Source organism: Vicugna pacos, chromosome 10 (assembly GCF_048564905.1).
Source record: "Vicugna pacos chromosome 10, VicPac4, whole genome shotgun sequence".
In the NCBI taxonomy this organism is placed as follows: Eukaryota; Metazoa; Chordata; class Mammalia; order Artiodactyla; family Camelidae; genus Vicugna; species Vicugna pacos.
This window is the reverse complement of record NC_132996.1, coordinates 68,608,618-68,630,012: the sequence shown is the minus strand read 5'-3', so window position 1 is coordinate 68,630,012 and position 21,395 is coordinate 68,608,618. Positions and strand designations below refer to the sequence as shown.

Sequence of the window (21,395 nt, the reverse complement as noted above, 5' to 3'; positions counted from 1 at the left end):
TTACTGATCAACTATTTATTGAGTGTGTACCATCTGTGAGGCCCACTGCCATGGAGACATTTGCCAGCAGAGAATGTAAGTCACACACAGGGGAAAAGCTTTAATTACACGAGGCAGGAAAGAGTTTATGCCAAATGAGTGAGCACAATGCGCTCTGGAAGTTCCTCGAGCCAAGCAGACAGGGGCTGTTCCCTAACCCTGCAAAGAGGCATTTTCAAGTGGAACAAGAATGAACAGAGAGGTTTAAAAGAGGCAGAGTCAGGGATGGGAAAGGAAAACAGTCCCTCCATTGGTTCCCCAGGCGAGGTTTCTCCTGACTGTGCCTGTAAAGCCAGCTGGCTGCTGCTGGCTGGACTTCTCCAGCAGCCCAGCCCTGGTGTGTGCAAGGCTCTCTGTCATGGGTTTGCAGAGCCATCGCGATCCTTGGCCAGTCTCACCCCCATCAGCGCCAGGAGAAGCCAGGGGGAGTCCGGACACTGGCTGAGATGCTGTCAGCAAGTGCCAGGCTGTTGGCAGCTTAGATGGTTTCTTTAAGGGGAGAAACTCCCAGCTGCTGAAGAGAAATTTCTTCACCTTTCTCTTCTGCCTCCTTCCTGGAAAGTCCCTCCTTGACCCTGTTGAAATGAAAAGGCAAATGGGACAATGCCATGGAAAGGTGGAAGGAGGTGACGAGGGACAGGTGGTGTGAGTGTGGTGGTCAAGGGTGTGTTTGTGTCTCCGCTGTCCCCAGGGAAGGCAGAGCCGCAGCAGCCCTTCCTCTGGTCCTCCTCAGCAGCTGCCCTCCCACCGTCCCTTCTGCTCCCTCCTTGCTCTGTTCCAGAGGCGCACAGCTGCCAGGGGCTGGCTTGGCTGGTGAGAACCAGACATGGAAAGGCTGCAGAGTGGAAGAGTCCTCCAGTGAGGACCTGAGGCCAGACACGAACCCAAGGTCACCCTGCTGGTGAACGGGGAGCCAGGCTCAGCTCACTTGCTGCGGTCCAGGGGCACCAGCAAGACCCTGGGGATTGGGCACTGCCTCTGCCCTTCTCCCTCTGCACCACAAAGAGCATCAGCCAGCCCAGGAGATGGGAGGACAGTGTCAGGGGAGGGGGTGGGCAGGGGGGGTGCCCTCCAATAGCCCCCCAATAGCCTGAGGGCTCCCTCAGGGCTTCTGTCTTTGACCAGTTCCTCTTTTAACCCTCTAGTCTTTAAAATATTTGGGTTCTGGCCTCCTGTTTATTTTATCCTCCTCTTGCACAGACTAAGAATTATTTGTTTTTCTATTTAATTGTCTCAGTTTTCGTAATCTTGTTTTAATCCTTCACAGAGTTTGCCAAGTGCTCCTCTCCAATTTCAGCTGATTACATTTTTAGAACTTTTTCAATGTTCAAAAGATTTCATCAGTATTTTTACCTTACCCCTTCTGTTTCTGATCTATTTCAACAGTTTAAGCCACTTTTTGAGAGCGATCAGGTCTTAACAGAATCACAAAGAAACATTTTTCTTCTCTTTCTACTGTCTCACATCTCTATTTCCTGCCCTTTAAGCCTCCTCATCTTCCTGACCTCTGTCCCTTGGGTTCATTCAGCTTATTGGTTTGACCTGTCAAGAGCCTGTGGTGGGGCTGAGAGGCGGGAGCTGCTCCCGCCTGCCTATTTCTCTCCAGTTCTGTCTGGATCCCATATTCCTTTCAAAGATGATTCCTAAACACCCAGGGGCAGAGAGGCTCCAGATTCAACTGCTGCAAGGGTTAGGCTTGCTGATGCCATTTTTAAAACTCATCAGATACTACTTAGCCATAAAAACTGACAACATAATGCCATTTGCAGCAACATGGATGCTCCTGGAGAATGTCATTCTAAGTGAAGTAAGCCAGAAAGAGATAGAAAAATACCATATGAGATCGCTCATATGTGGAATTTAAAAAACAAAACAAACAAACAAACAAACAAAAACAAAGCGTAAATACAGGACAGAAATAGACTCATAGACAGAGAATACAGACTTGTGGTTGCCGTGGGGTGGAGGGTGGGAAGAGATAGACTGGGGTTTCAAAATTGTAGAATAGATAAACAAGATTATACTGTATAGCACAGGGAAATATACACAAAATGTTATGGTAGCTCACAGAGAAAAAAATGTGACAATGAGTGTGTATATGTCCATGTATGACTGAAAAATTGTGCTGAACACTGGAATTTGACACAACATTGTAAAATGATTATAAATCAATAAAAAATGTTAAAAAAATAAAACTCATCAGATAAGCAGAGATGACTAGAGTCAGCCTCTTGTGTGACCTGAAATCCACAGTCTTCTTTTTAAAACATCTGAAGTATAGTAAAAATAAGCATTAAAATATGCTTGGGTCAGCCATGCATCTGGTGCTCACCATGGACGGGAGGGCAGTGGGAGACCCCAGCTGAACCAAGAGCTGGGACTTTGGCCTTGGTGGAGGGCCAGACCGTGGCTGAAAGTCTGAAAACCTATCCCTCTACCCCTCACCTGTCCAAGGCTCCCCGTCAATGGGAGGAGTTCCATGGAAGGGCACTGGCTGGAGCCTTGGAACTTTCTCAGGCCAGGCTGCCTCTCCTCGGGGTCTTTCCGCCACCCTGCAGGCTCTGGGGAGCTTCAGCACTGCCCAGATCCTTCCCTCACTTCTGGGACTCAAGAGGGGCTGCCCTGTGTCTGGGAAAAGACCTAATTGATTTCTCATAATTTTTTTCATTGTATGTCTCCTCCCCTTGATCACCAAAGAAAACCTGCTCAATATAGATAATTCGGAGAAAAATTTTTAAGTAGGGGAGGGTGTAGCTCAGTAGCAGAGTATGTGCTTAGCATTTATGAGGTCCTGGGTTCAATCCCCAGTACCGCCATTAAAATAAATAAATAAACCTAATCACTTCTCCCCCTCATCTCCTCAAAAAAAGAGAAAAAAAACTTTAAAAAATTTTATAAGTAAAGCAGCCAAGAAAAAGCAAAATGTTACCCATACTTTGAGGCAATCACTGTTACCATTTTAACTTATCTCCCCCCTTTAGAGTCTCTATTTCTTGACATAACTAGGAAAATATCATAAGTAATTATAATACACTGTTTAACAGTATATTGTAAACATTCCCCAGGCCATCAAAAGCTCTTCACCAACATAACTTTTAACTAATGCACAGTGTATCATAATTTATTTAAATTATTGGATATTTGGAGAGTTTACTTCTTTTTTCTGGTACATTAAGCATGGCGATAAATACCCTTGTAGATAAACTGTGTCCACATTTCAGCTTTTTTTTTTTTTTTTAGGGCAGAGTCCTGGAAATATCATTGCTGCTTAGAAAAATGTGAAAAATTTTCCAACTCACCATAAGTAATGCCAAAGAAACTTCCAGAAAGCTTGCAGGAGTTTCCTCCCTGCTACCCGCGCATCTCCTGCATTGACTATCACTGTGTTTGAAATCTTTTTGTTAGTGGATATTTACAATAGGCCATCTCTTGGTTTTAACTGCATTTCTTAGATTATGGCTGAGGTAGATATGTTTTCTCTGTTTACTTCTTGTGGATATTTCCTCCTTCATGAATGTTCTATTCTCACATAAAAGGATTTCCTCTTTTTGAACAAGGTTAGTCAACTGCTCCTTTTCTATGTTGTTCCAACAAACTAGGACATCAACCCAACTGGAGCACCAAGGCTGACCTCCAGACTACACCAGCCCTTCAGACTATCCTGAAGAAACAGTATCTGGTTTCATGATTGATGAAGGATCTGGCAATTTATGTAGAAATAAGTTATGCACCAATGGATTTCTGTCAGCCTGTGAAATAAATCTGGAGGAAGTCCATGTATATCTTTAACCCAGGAACTAGTGATAAAGGCTTATCACAGCCAATCTCTCTTGGCTTGCCGCCAGCCTAGGGGTGGGTAACGTGAACCTTGAAAACAGGCATTTTCTTTTCATCTTAAGCCTTGACATCCCAGGCTTGTCACTGGCACTCATAGTTATTTGATGAGATTAGAGACTGAGTAAAATGAGACGGGTTGAGGAGTTCTGAGTTCTTATTGTCCAAACACCTGAAACTCCATTTGATTGTCTCATGAGAGAGGCCATCTCTTGCCTCCCCTTCCCCAACATCACCGTTTCCCAACAGACCCAAACAAGCCCAGTTGTTTCTGTCTCATGTCGGGTTGGACAAGAACTGTCAAGAAGAAGCCCATGGACTGGAACACTTAAGAATCATGCGGGGGCAAATTAAATATGTACCTGATTATACAAAAATCTAAAAATCTTACCTGCAAGGAGTCCTGTGGCTGTTGGGGGACACAATCGTAGTGAAGAGTTTGCATTCTTCATGGGAGGGCTATTACCCCCAACAGGACAAAAACTGGTTCTTGGAGGGGCAAAAAAATCTGAGATAGTACAGTGGTTAGTGGCCTTTAAAGATCTTTGTGGGATGGTATAGCTCAGTGGTAGAGTGCTTGCTTAGCATGCACAAGGTCATGGGTTCAATCCCTAGTACCTCCACTTAAAAAAAGACAAAAAAATAGACAAAGACCACTGTTCACAGTACATGAACAGATACACAGTATATCTGTGGTATTAAAAGGTTGTTGGGAGGCTGGGGATGTGACAAGAAAAAATATGTAAATATATTAAGGCCTCTTTGAGTGGGTGGCAATGGAAAAAGTTTGAGAAATTCTGTTCTAAAGCAACTGCCCTAAATGCCTAGACTCAAGGCCCCATTTAGGCTGAGATTTAATAAAGACAAGGAGACAGGAAGTTTTTTTTCTTTAATATTATAAACCAGACCACATCAATCCCTTCCTCCAAGTCCTGCAGTGATTCCTCTACTGACTTAAAAATAAAAGCCTAAATTCTCAGTGTGGCCTCCAGGACTGCCTCATCTTTCAGGTTCACGCCTGGCCATCACTCAGCTCGTCCTAGCTCTCTGGGACCTCAGGGGGCTTGTATAGGCTGTTTCCTTCTCCAGAGCCTGGCTAACTCCTTCTCCTTCTCCTTCAGTCTACACCCAGTTGTTCTCTCTCAATGACACATTTATTTGTGTGTATTTATTCTCTGTGTGTCTCTCTTGCTCCATAAGCTCCAAGAGGGCAGAGATCACATCTGTTGTGTTCACTCTAGCACTGTGTCTGGCACATAGTAGAAACTCAATGAATGATAATTGAATACATGGATTAGATTTCAAAAAGCCTACATTAAGCACCAGGTACAATCCTTGGCCTCCAGAACTCTGCAAACCCTCCCTGACCAGTGTTCATTACTCTTACCAGCACACTCAGGGAATGGCTCCGACTAGATGTGCTCCTGCTGGTGTTTATCCAAGAGTGGGCTTTGCTTCCCCAAGATGTCAGCCTATTCTATTTGCTAAATAAGGACCATGTTTGTTTCCTCCACCATAAACCACAGGTTTAAAAACTTCTTATGCAAAAGTTTGCATGAGATGCAAGCAGGCTTTGGGCATGGCTAGTCGCACTTGTTATAATCCTAAGGGGAAATCTGTGAGGATAGAAGGAATCCAAAGGGACGTGAAGTTGGAGGAGGGGAGAAGTCAAGGGGATTGTCCTTTGTTTGTGAGAATGACATCTTGTGTCATCAGAAATACGTGAAAAGCTTTTCTTCTCTTTTCTTCCTGAACAATTCAACTCTAAAGCCATCACATGGATCAGAGCAAGGTAGGTGTCTACGTGGAGGGGTGGTCTGAAATGGGGTGTCAGGGCCCAAGTCGGGTGTGGAGAGTGTCCCTGCGGGGAGGATGGGTTACATGCAGGGGGACTGATCAAATAAGCAAATATACTAAGGATGAGGGGAGGCAGATTTCTAATTGTCAGAGAAGGGAGTTAAATATGAAAAGGGAAAAAAGGGGGATGAACCCTGTGGTGTTGGATTGGAACTGGAGTTGGTGTGTGAACGTGTGTGCAAGTTTATCTTGTGAGTGATCCAGAGGTTTTCAGTATGATCTATAGATATAGAAATAAAGATGTAAGAGTGTGTGTGTCTATGCATATTCACAAATTCCCTGCCTCTGATCACTGAGAGGACTTGAAAGCAGAAAAACCCAGTAGCAATGAGTACCTCACCCCTAGATCTTGGCTTCTGAATATCATTCTCCACTAAAATGAACCAGGACACTCGGAGAAATAGCTGCTCCCAGGACAGCTGCAGGGAAATGATGAGCATAGAATACCTGGTTTTGCCAAAAGGCAAAGGTGTGCTTAAAGAATGTTAAAGGACACAGAAGCCAAAAGGTTTGCACTGGCAAATCTAGTACAAATTAACCATCAAAATAAACAGAGTATAATCCATTGGAAAAAATGAGAATTTATAAATCCATAATGGAACAAAAAATAATTGAAAGTTTGATGGGGAATAAAATATTTACATAGTTTCAAAATACTTCCCCCTAAAATGCTTGTTAATTACAAAGGGGAAATGAGTAATTTTACAGTGGAGAAGCCTGGCGGATATCATTTTAATCAAGGGATCAAAGAGGACATCACAAATCAAAATCGCACACCACCTGATGGGATGCCATGCGCAGGACACAGCATCGTTTCTGTGATAATGCTGCCAGAGGTGCATAAGCCAGAACATGTAACATCAGAAAAACCCAAATCAAGGGAAAACCTACAAAGAACTGGTCTGTAATCTTCAAAATAGTTAAGGTTTTAAAAATTGTGTATCACTACATTGTGCATCTGCAACTTATATAATATTGTACATAAACCATACATCAATAAAAAATATAAAGAAAAAACTAGTCAAGTGATTGTTAACCTGAAGCAGGTCCATGACTCTGTGCTCACCTTGAAAGATATCTGGACCCAAAACACTGACCATCAACCAAGACATCAACCAAGAAGGCAAGGTCTGGCTCTCTTCTTGGAGGCAGCTTCTACCAGCTTATCCATGTTGTTTATTGAAAAGTATAGATTTGTGGTCTGTGTCTGGTTTACCAAATTAGACAGCCTGGTTTTGGCTGTGACCAATGGGATATAAAAGACCCCACAGCAAACTTGTGCTTCCCTGAGATGGAGATATCTCACATTCATCTTCATGGTGTGTGATGCAGGGAGGACTCACGTCCTGGGGACCAAGAGAGGACCCTGGGAGATGTGCCTGGGGGCCCCTGAGTCTTCCCGATGTTTGCCTGTATTTTCTTCCTTCTGCTGCAGTGTGTACTTTGTCTTATGAAAGCCTCAGTTAAGTGCGCTTTGTGGCATCTTATTAGTTCTTCCAGTTATAACACCCTGTGTAATTGCTGGAGTCATGAAAGACAAAGAGTGAAGGGCCAGTTCCAGCCTGAAAGAGACACAGCAGCTAAATGCCACTTGTGATTCTGAACCCCATCCTCACGCTCTATAGGACGTTGTTGGGGAGGACTGGCGAAATTTGAATGAGGTCTGAGAATGACATGGTAGTCACACAGCAAAATTAACTTTCTGATTGTGATGGTTATATTGTGATTATATAGGCGAATATCCTTGTTTGGAGGAAATACACATTAAAGTATTTGAAAAAGATTTCAACAACTTTCTCCATATTTTCAGGGAAAAAAAGTTCTTTGTCCAGCACTAGCCCTTTTGCAAGTTTGAGACTGTTCCAAATCACACTCACACATACACACACATATGCACACATACATATATACAACTTAAAAATAAACAATAAAAGCAAAACAAAATACAGGACTATTTTGCTGAGCTTAAGAGAGCTTCCTGTATTGTGGACATCAGCACAGGACATCGATATAGTTTTTCAGTTTGTGCAAGCTCTTCCTCGCTCCTGGGAGGGAGTCCTGACAGAACCAGCTAGATCAAACCCAAACAGCAAACTGTTGTGAGAAAGAATGGCTTGCTGTTAATTACTATAAAAATTGAAGTCATTTTTAGTAAATGGTCTCCAAAATTCAGTTGGTTCATATCCAGTAACAACATACTCTAGTTTTATAACTAATTGTTCCTGACAAGGTCAAAAGGAGCTATGTTACCTAATTTAGAATTTCATTTGGCATTACTGGGATTTTTCTATCACCAAGACAAGCAAAATCTGATTTAAAAAATGCCCAGGACAGACCATCACAGTGGTTCTCTTGGTCATATTAGGGGAGGGCACTTCTCCAATTTCCTTTCCACGTACTTGAGGGCCTCAGGCAACATCTCAGAGCGCCTGCAAACAGGCTTGGGACTGGATTATTGACAAATACTTTTCGCAGCACCTGGGATACCTGGGCCTACATCCGTTCTATGGGATGAGCGCAGGTCAAGAGCAAAGGGAGGAGCCTTCCCGACAGAGGGAACAGCCTCGTGGTGGCCAGGCTGACCACAGGGAGGTGTGCAGGGACCAGATCCTGAGGGCCTTGTAAGATTTCAATTTTTATCCTCAGTGCAAAAGAGAGCCAAGGGAGGATTCCGAGCAGAGGAATAACGTGATTCTACTTACATGACAAGCCTTTCACACCAGCGGCTGTGTAGGGATACAGTGGAGAGTGGGAGGATCTGAGGCTCTTGTAATTGTCCAGACAAGGGATGATGGTGGCTAGGACAAGAGGGTGGCCACGAGGGTGGAGAGAGAGGGACAGATTCAAAATATATTTTGGAGGCAAATCTGATAGGACTTGCCAAGGAATATATCCTGGAGCTATGTGAGTCTAGCTTTTGTCCACAGCTCAGGGTTGACACAGGCTGTTCACGGGGGAGTGGGCTGGAGTCGGGGGGGGGTTATTTTTAAGAGATGGAAACACAGTCCATCCACACAGGCCCCTGGGAACAGATGGATTCAGCTGTGGGATCAAGCTGGACTCAGAGAGCTCTCTGGCCCCTGCTCCCCAAAACTAAGGGTCTTCACTGAGCCCGTGTTGCTGAGAAATGCTTCAAGCAGGCATATCAAGTCCCCTCCGCACTTATTTTGGAAACGTTGTCACAGACATCATTGCTACCTTACTCAGTGACCTCCCTAAGGAGACTCAGGAGAGAACTGTCTTCTAGTATTAGTTGCTGAGAAAAGTTTTGCCTTCTTCAAGGAACTGGTATTCCTATTCTTCTCTGAAAAAAAAGTCGTTTAGGGGGTCTCCCCTTCTACTGCCAGAAGTTCAGAGCCAAAATCAACGCCCACCAGGCAACCACATGGGCCTGTCTTTGTTTCAAACTGCGGCACCTCCTCTCCCCAAACCACCACCCCACTTCTCTGCCGGGCTTCACTTCAACTCACGGTCCGATTTTTCCCGGCCCACAATTTATTCTTATTTCCGTGGCACCACACGCTGTGGGAAGCGAAGCCGCGAAGACGGAGGCGGGCAGGCACGCTGGGCGGCGGGGCGCTGCTCTCACCCGCCCCCGGCGCCTTAGCAGCGGCTGGAGGACCCGCGCGCAGTTGTCTCTCCGGAACCGCAGCCTGCTGCCCGTCCCCGCCCCGCACTGTACCCTGAGGCCCCTCACCTCCTCTCCAGCGCCTCGATGGTTTCCACAAGCGGCACGTTGCGGGTCTCAGCCAGGAAGCAGACGGCCAGCCCGGCCAGGATCGAGGTGGCCCCGAAGCCCACGGGCGGCAGGACAGCGCTGAACTCCCCGAGCATGGTGACCAGGGGCGCCGCCAGGCCACCGAGGCGCGCGTTGACAGAGACGAAGCCCATCCCCAGCTGCCTGTTGGGATAGTGTGGCCGGGTCAGTGGCCGTGGTCTGGACCCCCAAGGGGCTGGAAGGGCCAGGTCCTGAGTGTCAGGGGCAGAGCAGGACGGAGATGGGGATCCTGCTTCCGCAGCCCGGCGGGCGTCAGCCTGGAGCGAGGGTGTCCCATTTCGGGGCAGGCGCTCCTCTGACTCCGGCCCCGCACCCACCTGATCTCCGTGGGGTACAACTCTCCCGTGAACAGGTACACGCAGATGAAGGAGCTGGCCAGGCAGCCTTTGCCCAGGGCCGCCTGGGCGGTGCGCAGGGTCTGCATATCTGCGGGGAGGGAGAGGCGGAGCTGTGGGGGGAGCCCCGAGCTGCAAATGGGAGCACGGGGGCGGGGGTGGGGGTTTGGGAGGGACTCAGGAGGGGACAGGGTGAGACTCAGAGCCTGGATATGCTAAAGATGGAGGAGGGAGGCAGAGCCATGGCAGGGTTGGAGCGGGGCACGGAATCTGGAAAGGGAGGATCCGGGTTTCCACCACCTGGAATCCAGAAGTCCCCACACAGTCCTTCTCTGATCTCTGCCTCTTTCCTCCCCTATTTCCATCTGTCACCAAGTCTTGCTGGGGAGGCAGGACAAACTATGCAGTTAGGCCTGGGTTCAAATCCTAGCCCTGATGCAGCTGGGTGACCTCAGTCACTGTGACTTAACCTCTCTGAGCCTCCCTGTCCTCATCTGTAAAATGAGGAAGATACCTGCACCTGCTTCATGGGCTTGTCAGAAGGTTGATATGATGTCGTAAGACCAAAGTGCTCAGTGTCATTGAGGGTTTGCTGTCACCATCATTATTTGCCCACTCGTCCTACTGTGGGTTATAAACAGCAACATTCCAGTGCACACACCCAACATCTGGGCAATGGTCAAAGAGATTATGGCCCATCCTCTGGATCTGGTGGCAGCTCTGGCTGCAGACTGGAATCAGGAGGGGAGATTTTATAAAACACCCAGCCCTGGGCCCTGCTTCATCTTTATTACATCAAAGCCTCTTGGGAATGGGCTGAAGTTTGGGAATTTTTTTAAAGATCCCCAGGAGAGTCTAACGTGCAGCTAGAGTTGAAAACATCAATCAGGTGAAATATTAAATAGTATAAAAAATTAGGGTCTTGAAACATCTATACTAACATGGGAAAGCAGATTTATGCTACAACATATAGTGAAAAAGGATACTATATATAAAAATACATCTACGCATCTATACATATATAATCCTATTTATATTATTGTGTGTACATATATAAAATATCTCAATTCTGTCAAGTATAAAACCTGTAAATAGGAAAAAAGATTAGAAGAAAAACATACCAAAATACCAATAGTAATAGTCTATCCATGTTACAGGGGAGGAATAGAAGGACAGAGCGATCAGACAACCTGTCCAAGGCCATGGTGGCAGGACTGGGGTCACAGCTGGGCACATGCTCAGGGCTCTGATATGCAATCCTGGCTCCTTGCTGCAATCACCTGACAATTTTTAAATACTGAGGTTTGGGTCCCAGTCTTTGAGATGAATTGCATTGGCCCGGAGCCCATGGGCTTTGGGAGTTTTCAAAGGTCTCCAGGTGGTGATGGTTACAGCCTGCTTTGCAAACCACCATTCCAGAGACAGCGGCTGAGGTTCAAACACTAACTTCTCGACCCTTGAGATGCTGCCTGGGCCAGGCTCCAGATGGACACACACCAGCCAGCCCTTTGCCTCTCCATCTGTGTTTATGCATCAGTCTAATCTCCCTGACAAGACAGTAAATGCCCTGAAAGCAAAGACTCATGTCCTTTGCAGGGTCTCCCCCGTGACACTGCTACTAGGTCCTAAGTGATAAATAGAAGCTCTATCAGTCAACAGTCACCTTCTTTCCAGATCCAGAAGACTAGCCCTCAGCCTTGTTCCCCCGTAGTGTTTGTTGCCCACCAGACCCCACACACCAGGGGCTCCCGGGTGGTAACAGCAGAAGCGTGTGGCTCACCTTCCGGCACAAACATGTTTGCGATCACCATGAGTCCGGCCAGGATGAGGAAGGAAGCCACTGTGGCCCGGCGGCCGACATAAATCATGGTGGTGGTGGCCACCAGCATGGCCGGGATGTCTATGACCCCGAACAGGACCTGCACCAGGTATACGCTGAGCCCAAACTTCTGCAGGTCCATGGCCAGGCCGTAGTAAGCCAGGGAGTTGGAGAACCTGGGCGAGGCAGCGAAAAGGTTCTGCTTCACCCCAGGGCTCACTGTTCCAGACCCGGGGGCGGGCACACAAGGATGAATGACACAGAGCTCCTCTCTCCCTGACTTTGCACAACACCCTCTCCTGGTCTCAAAGTCTGCTTCTGGCCTTTAGGGCCCAGGCCCCTCAACCCACCTGCTCCCCAGAGTCCAGTTCGTGGGCTCTGGGGTGTGTGTTTTCCCTCGTCACACTCCAGCCCTGCCACCTCCAGCCTTCAGTGCGGACCTGGGCATCACCTCAAGAACTGGAGGGAGAAAATGAGAACCTTCCAGTAGGGCCGTCCCTAGGACCCTCACCACGTCTCCCAGTGTTCACTGAGAATCAGCCCCTGAAAGTGGCTGCTTCTGCTGAACGGGGTGACGGTCAAACTGACTGCAGAGGCCTGGAGCTCCCACACTGGGGGCCTCCACAGAAATGTAAAAGGGGAGGAAGTGTCTCAAAGAGATATTTGTGCATCCATAATCACAGCAGCCCTGCTCACAATCGCCAAAATGTGGAAGCAATCCAAGTGTCCATCATCAAATGAACAGCTAAACAAGACGTTATATGTAACAGTGGGCTACACAGGAGTTACTCAGCCTTGGGAAGGCTGTCTGTCATCTGCTGCAACGTGGGTGAGCCTTGAGGACGTTACACTAAGTGAAAGAAGCCAATCACAAAAAGATCAATACCGTACGATTCCACTTATGGGAGGTTCCTAGAGTAGTCAAGTTTATAGACACAGAAGGTAGAGTGACGGTTGCCAGAGGCTGAGGGGAGTTGGGGATAGGGAGGCATTGTTTAATAGGTACAGAGTTTCAGGGGTTTTTTTTTAATGTTTTTAAAAATTAGTTAATTAATTAATTTTTAAAACATTTGCTGAGCTCTGCTCTATTTTATTTTATTTTTTGGAGGGGGGAGGTAATTAGGTTTGCCTATTTGATGATGATGATGATGATGATGATGATGATGATTATTATTATTATTATTATTATTATTTTTAATGGAGGTACTAGGGATTAAACCTAGGACCTCATGCTCGCCAGGCATGCGCTCTACCACTTGAGCTATACCCTCCCCCACAGAGTTTCAGTTTTGCAAGATGCAAAGGGTTCTGGTGACGGTTGGTGGTGAAGGCACTTAACACTACTGAACTACACGGTTACAAATGGTTAAGATGCTACAGTTTATGTTACGTGTATTTTACCACACTTAATAAAAGCAAAGCAAAACAAAACAGAACAAATGTCCCTGAGGGAGGGGCTTGGGATGGGCCCTCTTGAACTCGTCCGGGTCTTTTTTGTTTGCAGGACAAGCTGGCACAGAGAGATCCAGGAACGTGTCGGGAGGGCAAGTGGAAAATTAGAATATGGCAGTGGGCTCTCTCCAAGCAGGGCCCAGCATCTGAGACACTCCTACTGGGCCTCCCAGCCGTCCCAGCAGCGCAAGTCAGTGGAGATGGGGAAAAAGAAAAGAAACGTCTGGAAAAGGAAGCAATAATTCTTGTTGGCCCGAGGCAGGCCTGAGGGCATCAAGGAAGAACCAGGGTCTGATTTCACCACTTGGCTCCTCCCAGGTGGGGAGGAGAGGCAAGACCCCAAACATATTATTCTGAACAAACTCAGGTGAAATACTTATGGCCCTTAATACTACAGGGGAGGCAGTGCGAAGTGGGCTTCATTTGGTCTGCAGTTGTTATCCCTGAGAATAAATAATCCAACCTTGGAAAGACGGTTCTGCTTCACTGATCTCCTTACTCTGCCTGGACCGCCCTCTTAGAGATGCTCTTTTCTCCCACACTTGTCCTCCACTGACCATTCCCTTCTGGACGGTTCCTCTTGCCTCAGCTTCCCTGACACGGCTCCCTCACTGCCTGGGTGATTCTAATAGGTGTTTGCACTCCAATGAGACCCACTGCCCAGATAGGTCAGCATAGGTGCCTCATGTGTGACCACATCTCAGGATCCTGCAAGGGGCTGGAGTACCCTCCATGCTCAGAAGACACTGGAGAAATGGTGTGAAACAGAATTGAATTCACAAGGCTCTCCTGCTCATTGCATTAAGCACATATTTAAGAGTTTCTCAGTGAGGACAAGGCTTCCCTGCCTTGGGTCAAAGCCCTGGGCATGAGCGCATCACCTACCAGACCACCATGAGACAGCACGTGACCTTACGGATGGCTGGGGTTCGGAAAAGATCCAAGACCGAGTTGGAGGTGCGAACACTTGCAAACTCACTCTGGATGTAGGAGCTCACCACCTGGGCAAGGAGAGTTTGATCAGTGGAAGGGAGGGATCTGGTATCCTGTTTCCCTGCTGGGTATCCCTTCATCTGTGGAGAGGAGGGCCAGGGGTGAGATCCCTGGCAGGATGGTTGGCCTTAGTCTCCTCTCCATCCTGGGACTGATGGCCCTGCACAGGCTGTTTCCAGGGCTTCGAGATTAAGCAGAGACTCCAATGTGGGTCCCAAGGCTCCACGGCTGCCTTCTGATTAGGCTGAAATAACCACCCGTGGTTCCATTCCTGGTATCGACTCTGAGAGTCTCAGCCAACAGTTAAGAGCAAGGGTTCCAGGGGGAAGGGTACAGCTCAGTGGCAGAGAGCGTGCTTAGCAGGCACGAGGTCCTGGGTTCAATCCCCAGTACTTCCACTTAAAAAATAAATAAACCTAAATACCTCCCCCCAAAATAAAAATAAAATTAAAAAAAGAGCAAGGGTTCCAAGTGGTTCTGCCACTTCCTGCTGTCCGTTCTTAGGCAAATTACCTAAGTTATTGGTTCCCTGTCTGTTCCCTTCTGTGTTAGGTAACTTGATCCTCCAAACTTTAGTTTCCTCAAGGGCAAAAATGAGGCATTAAATGAGATTGTGTACATAAAGCCCTTAGCATAATGCCTACCATGGGGCTCAGTAAAGATACTTACTACTAATAAACGGGAACTGTCTTATAATAAATGGTACGTTTATTTTTGATTCTTTGATAATTTCATTTTATGATTTTTTAATTTTATTGTATTATTTTGTTTATAATTCAGCTGAATGTGAATGGATTTTTTTCCCCACTGCACGGATGGATAGAATGATGAACAAAGCAGTTAAATTATTTACCCTAGATCACACAGCCATTCAGTGGCTGAACATCTTTACCACACTGGAATGCTTCCCACTCTATTTATTCCCAGCCTTTTCACCTGGATGTCAGGTGAGTCCTGGGAAGCTACGAAACTCTAATATGTCTCGAGGCCACCAGCAAGGCTGAAACCCATTGCTACCCTTGCTCCCACCTGTCCTGCCTACCTCCTTGGTCAGCCTCTCCCCTTCCTCCTTTCTCCCGTTCATCACAGCCACCCTCCGCAGGTTCTGCGTTGCTAGCTGGGACTTGCCATGAAGGAGGAGCCATCTGGATGACTCTGGCAGCCACCTGGGGCCAAGAGAAGGATGAAGAATGACCCAGGGCAGAGTGGCACTCATTCTGTTCCCCCAACCCAAGTATACCTTCGTTCCCCTGTCAGACCCTGGGAAAGGTGAAACATCCTGCTGTCAGCAGATTCAGGAAAATTGGGGGACACTCGGCTTCCCTTTTTTGCAGCACTTCATTCAGGGGATCTCCAAAGGGTACTTAGATGACACGGGACTTGGGATTTCCACAGATTCGTTTTTGAACCTGGGTCTGACCCCAGTGGGTGGCCTTAAGTAAGTCATGGGCCCACCTGGGCTGTGCCTCATCTCCCCTCCTAATAAAATGTCCCTGGTGTTGTTGTGAGGCACAAAGAATTGATGAAGGCAGAGCACTTGGGATGTTCTGGACCCTGCATGAACATAAAGGATGCTACCATGTGGAGTATTTGTGAGCCTCCAGGAGCACAGCCTCCTTCCATGCCCAGCAAGTCCCAGTCACTCCAAGCCTTCCAAAGGGACAGATGACAGCTCGGCCACACAGGTGCACCCTCCCCCACCCATCTCTGCTCAGGACATACCAAGAATAGAGGAAAAAGATGAGGAAAGGAACAGAGACAGCCAACTGCAGCCACCGCCAGGGGCGGATCAGGTATGCCGCTCCGGCCAGGATGAGCTGACCCAAGGTGAAGGAGTAGCCCAGCAGGACCCCTGCCACAGTCCGGCCCCGGGTGGGCATCCACTCCACGACTGGGGAGAAAACCACAACAGGTACAGTGAGACGCATTGCTCATGGGGTTAACACACCTGCCCCTGTATAATGACTCTGTGGCCACCTGGATCACTCCAGAGACCCTCTGGACACAGGCGAAGCTGGCCCGACCTCAGTCCTCACACTCAGGTAAACTCCAGGTGGACCAAAGCAGTAAATGTAAACAATGAAACCACAACAGTATTAGAAGAAATTGTGGTAGTCTGTTTTTTTCTTTTTCAATCTCAAGCGTCAGGAAAGGCTTTTCAGAGAATGTCACAAAACCCAGAAGCGACAAAAGGAAAGACCAGCAAACTTGACTTCATAAAAATAAGAAGTATCTGCATTAAAAAAAATACCCACCATAAGCAAAGTCATAACATCAGCATAAAAAGACACAGAAAAAAAAATGCAACTCAAATCACAGTTCTTTAACAAATTTCCCTAATAGTGGAAGAGTTCTTACAAATTGGTAGCTCAACAAGCCAAAAGAAAAATGGGCAAAGGATGTGAACATCCCTTGGTAGAAAAGGAAATATAACAGCTCTTAATTACGTGATTTTTTGCAAGTGGCAAAACTTGGAAATAACCTAAATGTCCATCCATGAGGGATGGGTTACATGAAGCTTGGCACACTCTTACAGGGCAGCCAAGATAAATTGAGGAGGATGCTTCTCTCCAGTGAACAGCCAGCTCGTGTGTTCAGTCCATCTGCAAATCCTGTTGCTTCTACCTGCAGGATTGAGCCAGCCCTTTCTGCTTCCTCTACTGCTAAGGGCCTGTCCCACATCACCCTGACCTGTCACCCGCCCCAGCTCTGCTCCAGCCACAAAGACCTCCTCACTCTTGAGCCCATCACACTGCCCTCCTCACCTCCCTCAAGCTTTGCTCGAAGTGACCCCTTCTTGCCAAAGCTGTCCCTGAGCCAACAAAACTGCAGACTCTCCCTTCCTGCTCAGCCGTTCTCATTGCCCTCTTGGGCTTTCGTTTTCCTCCGTAGCACTTGTCACCTCCTAATACACTATATTACTCGCCTATTTGTTTCTTATCTGTCTTCCTGCACAAGAACAGGGGCTCCTCAGAGCAGGATCTGATTTGTTCACTGCTGCCTCTCCCGTGCCTAGAACTGTGCCCGGCACGCAGTTGTGTGTGTGTGTAGGGGGTGTGTGTAGGGGTGCATGTACATGAGTATGCATGTGTGTGTGTGTGTGTGTGTGTGTGCAGATGTGTGTGTTATAGAGATGATTCTAGCAGGAAATGGACCTTGGATGACAGTTTCTGCCTTCAGATTCTATGAGCCGTGGCTGGATGCTCACTTCGAAGAATGAGGCAGGTGGTCTGGGATTTCCTGAGATCCCACGTGACCTCAGCGCCCTTCGATGGCCTCATGTAGGGAGGGGAGGTGTCCAGTGTGCCAGACTGGTGCCTCCTGGTTCTCCAGCCCCAAGGGTCCCCCAACTCCCGGGATGAAAGGCCCATCCTCAGCAGCAGAGTCCGATCCCTCAGACTTCCCCTGTGGTATCCTCAGGAGCAAACCAAGTAATCAGAGGGACACGCAGGCAGATGGCAGGCCTATGTCCAGGGTGGCCTTCCCCTGCCCATGGTACTCTCTGCCAGAGCTACCAGGAGCTGCCTGGAACCAGCTTGGAGTGAGGGCTGACCTTGTCACTTTGGAGGTGGGGACATTCCCACCTGGCACCCCGGAGGCCAGGTCTCCATACAGGACCAAGGGGAAACTCCACCCCTTTGGAACCACATCATCTCAGGGCTGCCTGCCCCCTCGGGTGGCCACTGTGTCCCCCGCAGAGAGCACCCCAACCAAGCCTGGCACACAGTAGGCCCTCAGTAGGTGGTTATTGCTGACTGACTCACACAGGAATGAACCCAGCCCTCTCAGCTGGCAGACAGGCAAACTGCCACCCAGAGTCCGTGGCTCCCTGGGAGCCCAGGCCTCCCGAGAACCCTGGTGGGAGGCTCTGAGTTGAGGTCCCAACACAATGAAACAGGAAAGACATCTGACAAAGGGACTGCCATCCCCTCTTCCGAGAGCCCCCTCCCCTCCAGGGCCCTCCATGGCTGGACTCACCCAGAGAGAGGGAGTTCAGGATGATGCCGGAGAAGGTCATGCCCATCAGAAACCGGAAGACGCAGTAGGTGCTGAAGGAGCCGAAGTACGCCGTGGCCGCCCCCGAAACCGCCAGCTGCAGGTATGACCAGACCAGGGGGGCCTTGCGGCCCAGCCTGAGCCCGGCATGGATACAGGGTTAGGGTTCCAGGGGTGGCAGCAGCATCCTCCACGGAGGTTGTGGAGGGAGGGTGAGAGGAAGTGACCCCCGCCCAAATCTGAATGCCACGTGTCCGTAATGGAAGCGCATTCGCTGGGACCCAGGCACTGGCAGAGCCAGGGAGGGAGAGGCGTGGGGTGGAGGAAAAGTGGGGGTGAAGAGATGTATTCCTGCCTTTGTTCTTTCACTCAGGGAGTAAGTACTTCTGGCTCCCTAGCAAGCCCCCACTCTCCCAGGGTTGGAGAAGGGCAGAGATGCTGCAAAGGCTGAGAGGCAGGTGCAGTGGGTCATGAGAGTTTCCACTGAGTGACTTTCTGGCAGGAGGGGGCCTCAAACCAGAGCTCACAGTGAGACAAGCCCTTGGTGGGGCCCAGGCTGCTGAGAGCAGGACCCCAGTGTCCAGGCTTCATTCGAACTGGTGATGTTGGGGAGACCAGGGTAGGGTGGGGGCTTGCTACAACATAGAGGGGTCCAAGGCCAGGGCAGCAGGGCCTTGGCACTGCCCCATTTGTGAGGGTCCAGGGCTGGAGCCCTGGCTTGGCCAGGTGGGCAGCATTTCTTCTTCAAACGCCCATTCATTCACTCATTCATTCACTCATTCATTTGTTCATTTCTTCTGTTACACAGATGTCCATCGATCACCCCCAAGTGGCAGGCCTGAGCTGGGGGCTGATGACAAGACATGATGGATAAGATACAGGCCCATGCAGGAAAGATTAGATGTGTCATGACACGGGGTGACAGGACTGTGACAGAGCCTCCCACGAGGGGCCTGAGGCACGCAGCACAGTGTCTGGAGTCTGGGAGGGCCCCCTCAGAACCTGAACGGTGAGAGGAGGGGCTGCAAGGAGGGGAGAAGAGAGAGGGAGTGGGGAGGAGGTGGAGCAGGAAGGAAGGGAAAAGAGGACAGAGGAGGCGAGGGAGCTGACGCCATCAGAGCCAAGGTGGTGCCGCCTTTCCTGGGCGTCTCTCTCCCCTTCGGGGCCATTGTGGTCAGTTCTGGCTCATCTGCACACTGGGATGCAGCCTGGACGTAGGGCGGGTGGGAAAGTTCTTTCTGAAGGAATATGCAGAGGCCAAGACTGAAGTAAAAGCCAAGTACAGAACCATGCCTGGGATGTGTCAGCATTTGCATAAAGAGGGAGGACAAAGTAAATGTACACATTTGCTTGCATTGTATAAAATAAAGTATCTCAGTGAGATACACAGAAACCAGGCTGCCCTCTAGAAATTACTGGTAGAAATGCTGCCTGCACACCCTCTTGCACTTTCTGGAATTTTGAACCATGTGAATGTATTATATGTATTATCTATTTTAAAATACACGAATAACCTTTAGTAGAGAAAAATTAATGAAGAGGCTCGGAAGGATAAGACCCTGATCCCCAAAGGCTCACCTGTCTGCAAGGCTGCCAAACACAGCGGCGCCCACCAGCACCCCGGCCATGTAGATGGACTGAGCCAGGTCGCGGAGGGTGCGGGCCTCACACACCAGATCCCACTGCAGGGGAGGGAGGGACGCTCCAGCCTCAGCCTCGGGCGCCAGCCCCCTGCGCCACCCCGGCCCCCTCTGACCTCCATCACGATGGTAGATGGGAAGATGCTGCGGTCGTAGACCCAGCCGTCCCTGCAGCCCTCCGTGGCCACCCTGTGGACGGAGGTGTTGGGGCTCAGGAGGGCCCACTGAGGTTCTGTGAAGCGCTGGCATGGCTCGGGGGACCCAAGCCGGTCCAGGGGCACTGTGGCCCTCAGCCAGGCCCCCGAGTCATTGGTGGCAGCCGCAGTGTGGTTGGCGGGGCTTCGGCAGTGGTGGGGGGGCACGGCGGCCGTGAAGTTCTGCAGGAAGTTGTGGCAGGCCAGCAGGCTGCAGGGCAGCAGCAGCAGGGCTGTGTAGACCAGCTGGAAGCGGCCCACGCCACCCAGGGCATCCAGCAGGTCTGTGAAGGCCATGGCCACGGGCCTGACCTGAGGCCCAGCCTGCGGGGCCTTATGTGAAGGGGCTGGGACAGGCCCAAGGAGGTGGAGAAACAGGCCCGGGGTAGGACCACAGATGCTCTGTGTCCGGCTACTCAGAGGGGTCAGGTTACACCTCACAGGAGGCCTCGGGTGTCCCCATGTCTGCAGGGGTCCCTCTCCTGCTGAGCCTTTTCTCCTCATTTCTCTGTCTCTCACCTCCCAAGTTAGAAGAGCAAGGGGTCCTAGAGGGCCACCTCACAGCCCACTGCCCAAGTCTGTAGGCCCAGCCACCCACTCCCCACCCTCAGCGGGAGGACCCCAGCAATAAATGCAGCATCATCCTCAGCCTCCTCTTTCCTCTGGAGGCCACTGTGAGTCCAATTCCAAGGCCAGTCCCTGTCACTGGGCTCCATTGAGGCTAGAGCCTTAAATGCTTGGAGGTCACACAAGGGGGTACCAGTGACTAGAGCTGCTTGCCTCTCCCCAACTTCCCTGAAAGTCAGGGGCTGCACAGAAGACACACAGAAAAAGGTCGTTTACAAATGTCCAAACAGGGCAACCAAGAGGAAGCCCTGCACTCCCTGCCTCCGCCCCAGGCACTCGTAGGCTGGGGGTTTGTGAGGCGGCAGGGCCTCGGCTCATCCGGACCTAGTGTCCAACCCTGTCATCAAAGAAAACCCAACACAGAGAACTAACAGGGTGAGGCCTTGTGCACCTGGCCCCCCACGCCTCCACCTGGCCCTCTCACCAACCAGCCCAAACTCCCAGGAAGCGATGGGCCGCTCCCTTTCCTCATGAGGATGCCGAGGCCCAGCTGGACCTGGCCCAGGGACTCCCAAAGGCAAAATGCACTCAGGACAGCCCACTCCAAGCCCTATGCCAGACAGCCTGCCACTTGGGGCTCCAACTGGGGGTCCCAGTGGTGGAGAGCAGCCCCACCCCCACCCCTGGGCTCCGTTAGCCTTTGCCCTGCAGATGCTGCCCTACTGTGTGGCTCACCCCTTCCCCCGCCCCATCGCCTCCTCCACCCTCACCTCAACCCACTCGTATCTCTGGTAAGAAGAGCTGGGATCCCAGAGGGGCTGGAGCAGCTTATATAAAATGCAGGTGTCTGGGTCACAGGGACAACTTCCCTCCCACACCCCCAGGAAGGCT

The 21,395-nt window shown here is 49.7% G+C and overlaps 1 protein-coding gene and 1 non-coding gene across 2 annotated transcripts; both read right to left on the bottom strand.

The window, feature by feature from the left end:
- Positions 1 to 80: 80 nt before the first annotated feature.
- On the bottom strand, positions 81 to 20,234 carry SLC22A20 (solute carrier family 22 member 20). The gene is made up of 10 exons (XM_006216698.2): positions 19,860 to 20,234; positions 19,682 to 19,785; positions 18,086 to 18,240; positions 15,830 to 15,998; positions 15,150 to 15,273; positions 14,000 to 14,115; positions 11,624 to 11,838; positions 9,826 to 9,934; positions 9,428 to 9,631; positions 81 to 614 (listed from the first exon to the last, which is right to left on the bottom strand). Exons 1-10 carry the CDS (start codon positions 20,232 to 20,234, stop codon positions 518 to 520), a joined length of 1,668 nt encoding a protein of 555 aa, XP_006216760.1. The 3' UTR covers positions 81 to 517.
- Positions 12,861 to 12,934, bottom strand: TRNAA-GGC (transfer RNA alanine (anticodon GGC)). The gene has a single exon. It is a non-coding gene; the product is annotated as a tRNA-Ala (tRNA).
- Positions 20,235 to 21,395: the final 1,161 nt, after the last annotated feature.

Bases quoted from the DNA above. Each gene is read 5' to 3' on its own strand.
- SLC22A20 (XM_006216698.2), bottom strand. From the start codon at position 20,234: ATGGCCTTCACAGACCTGCTGGATGCCCTGGGTGGCGTGGGCCGCTTC. The intron at 15,999-18,085 runs GTGAGTCCAGCC...TTTTCTCCCCAG, and splicing joins CCTGAACTCCCTCTCTCTGG to TCGTGGAGTGGATGCCCACC. The intron at 15,274-15,829 runs GTATGTCCTGAG...TCTTGGCCCCAG, and splicing joins ATCTTTTTCCTCTATTCTTG to GTGGCTGCCAGAGTCATCCA.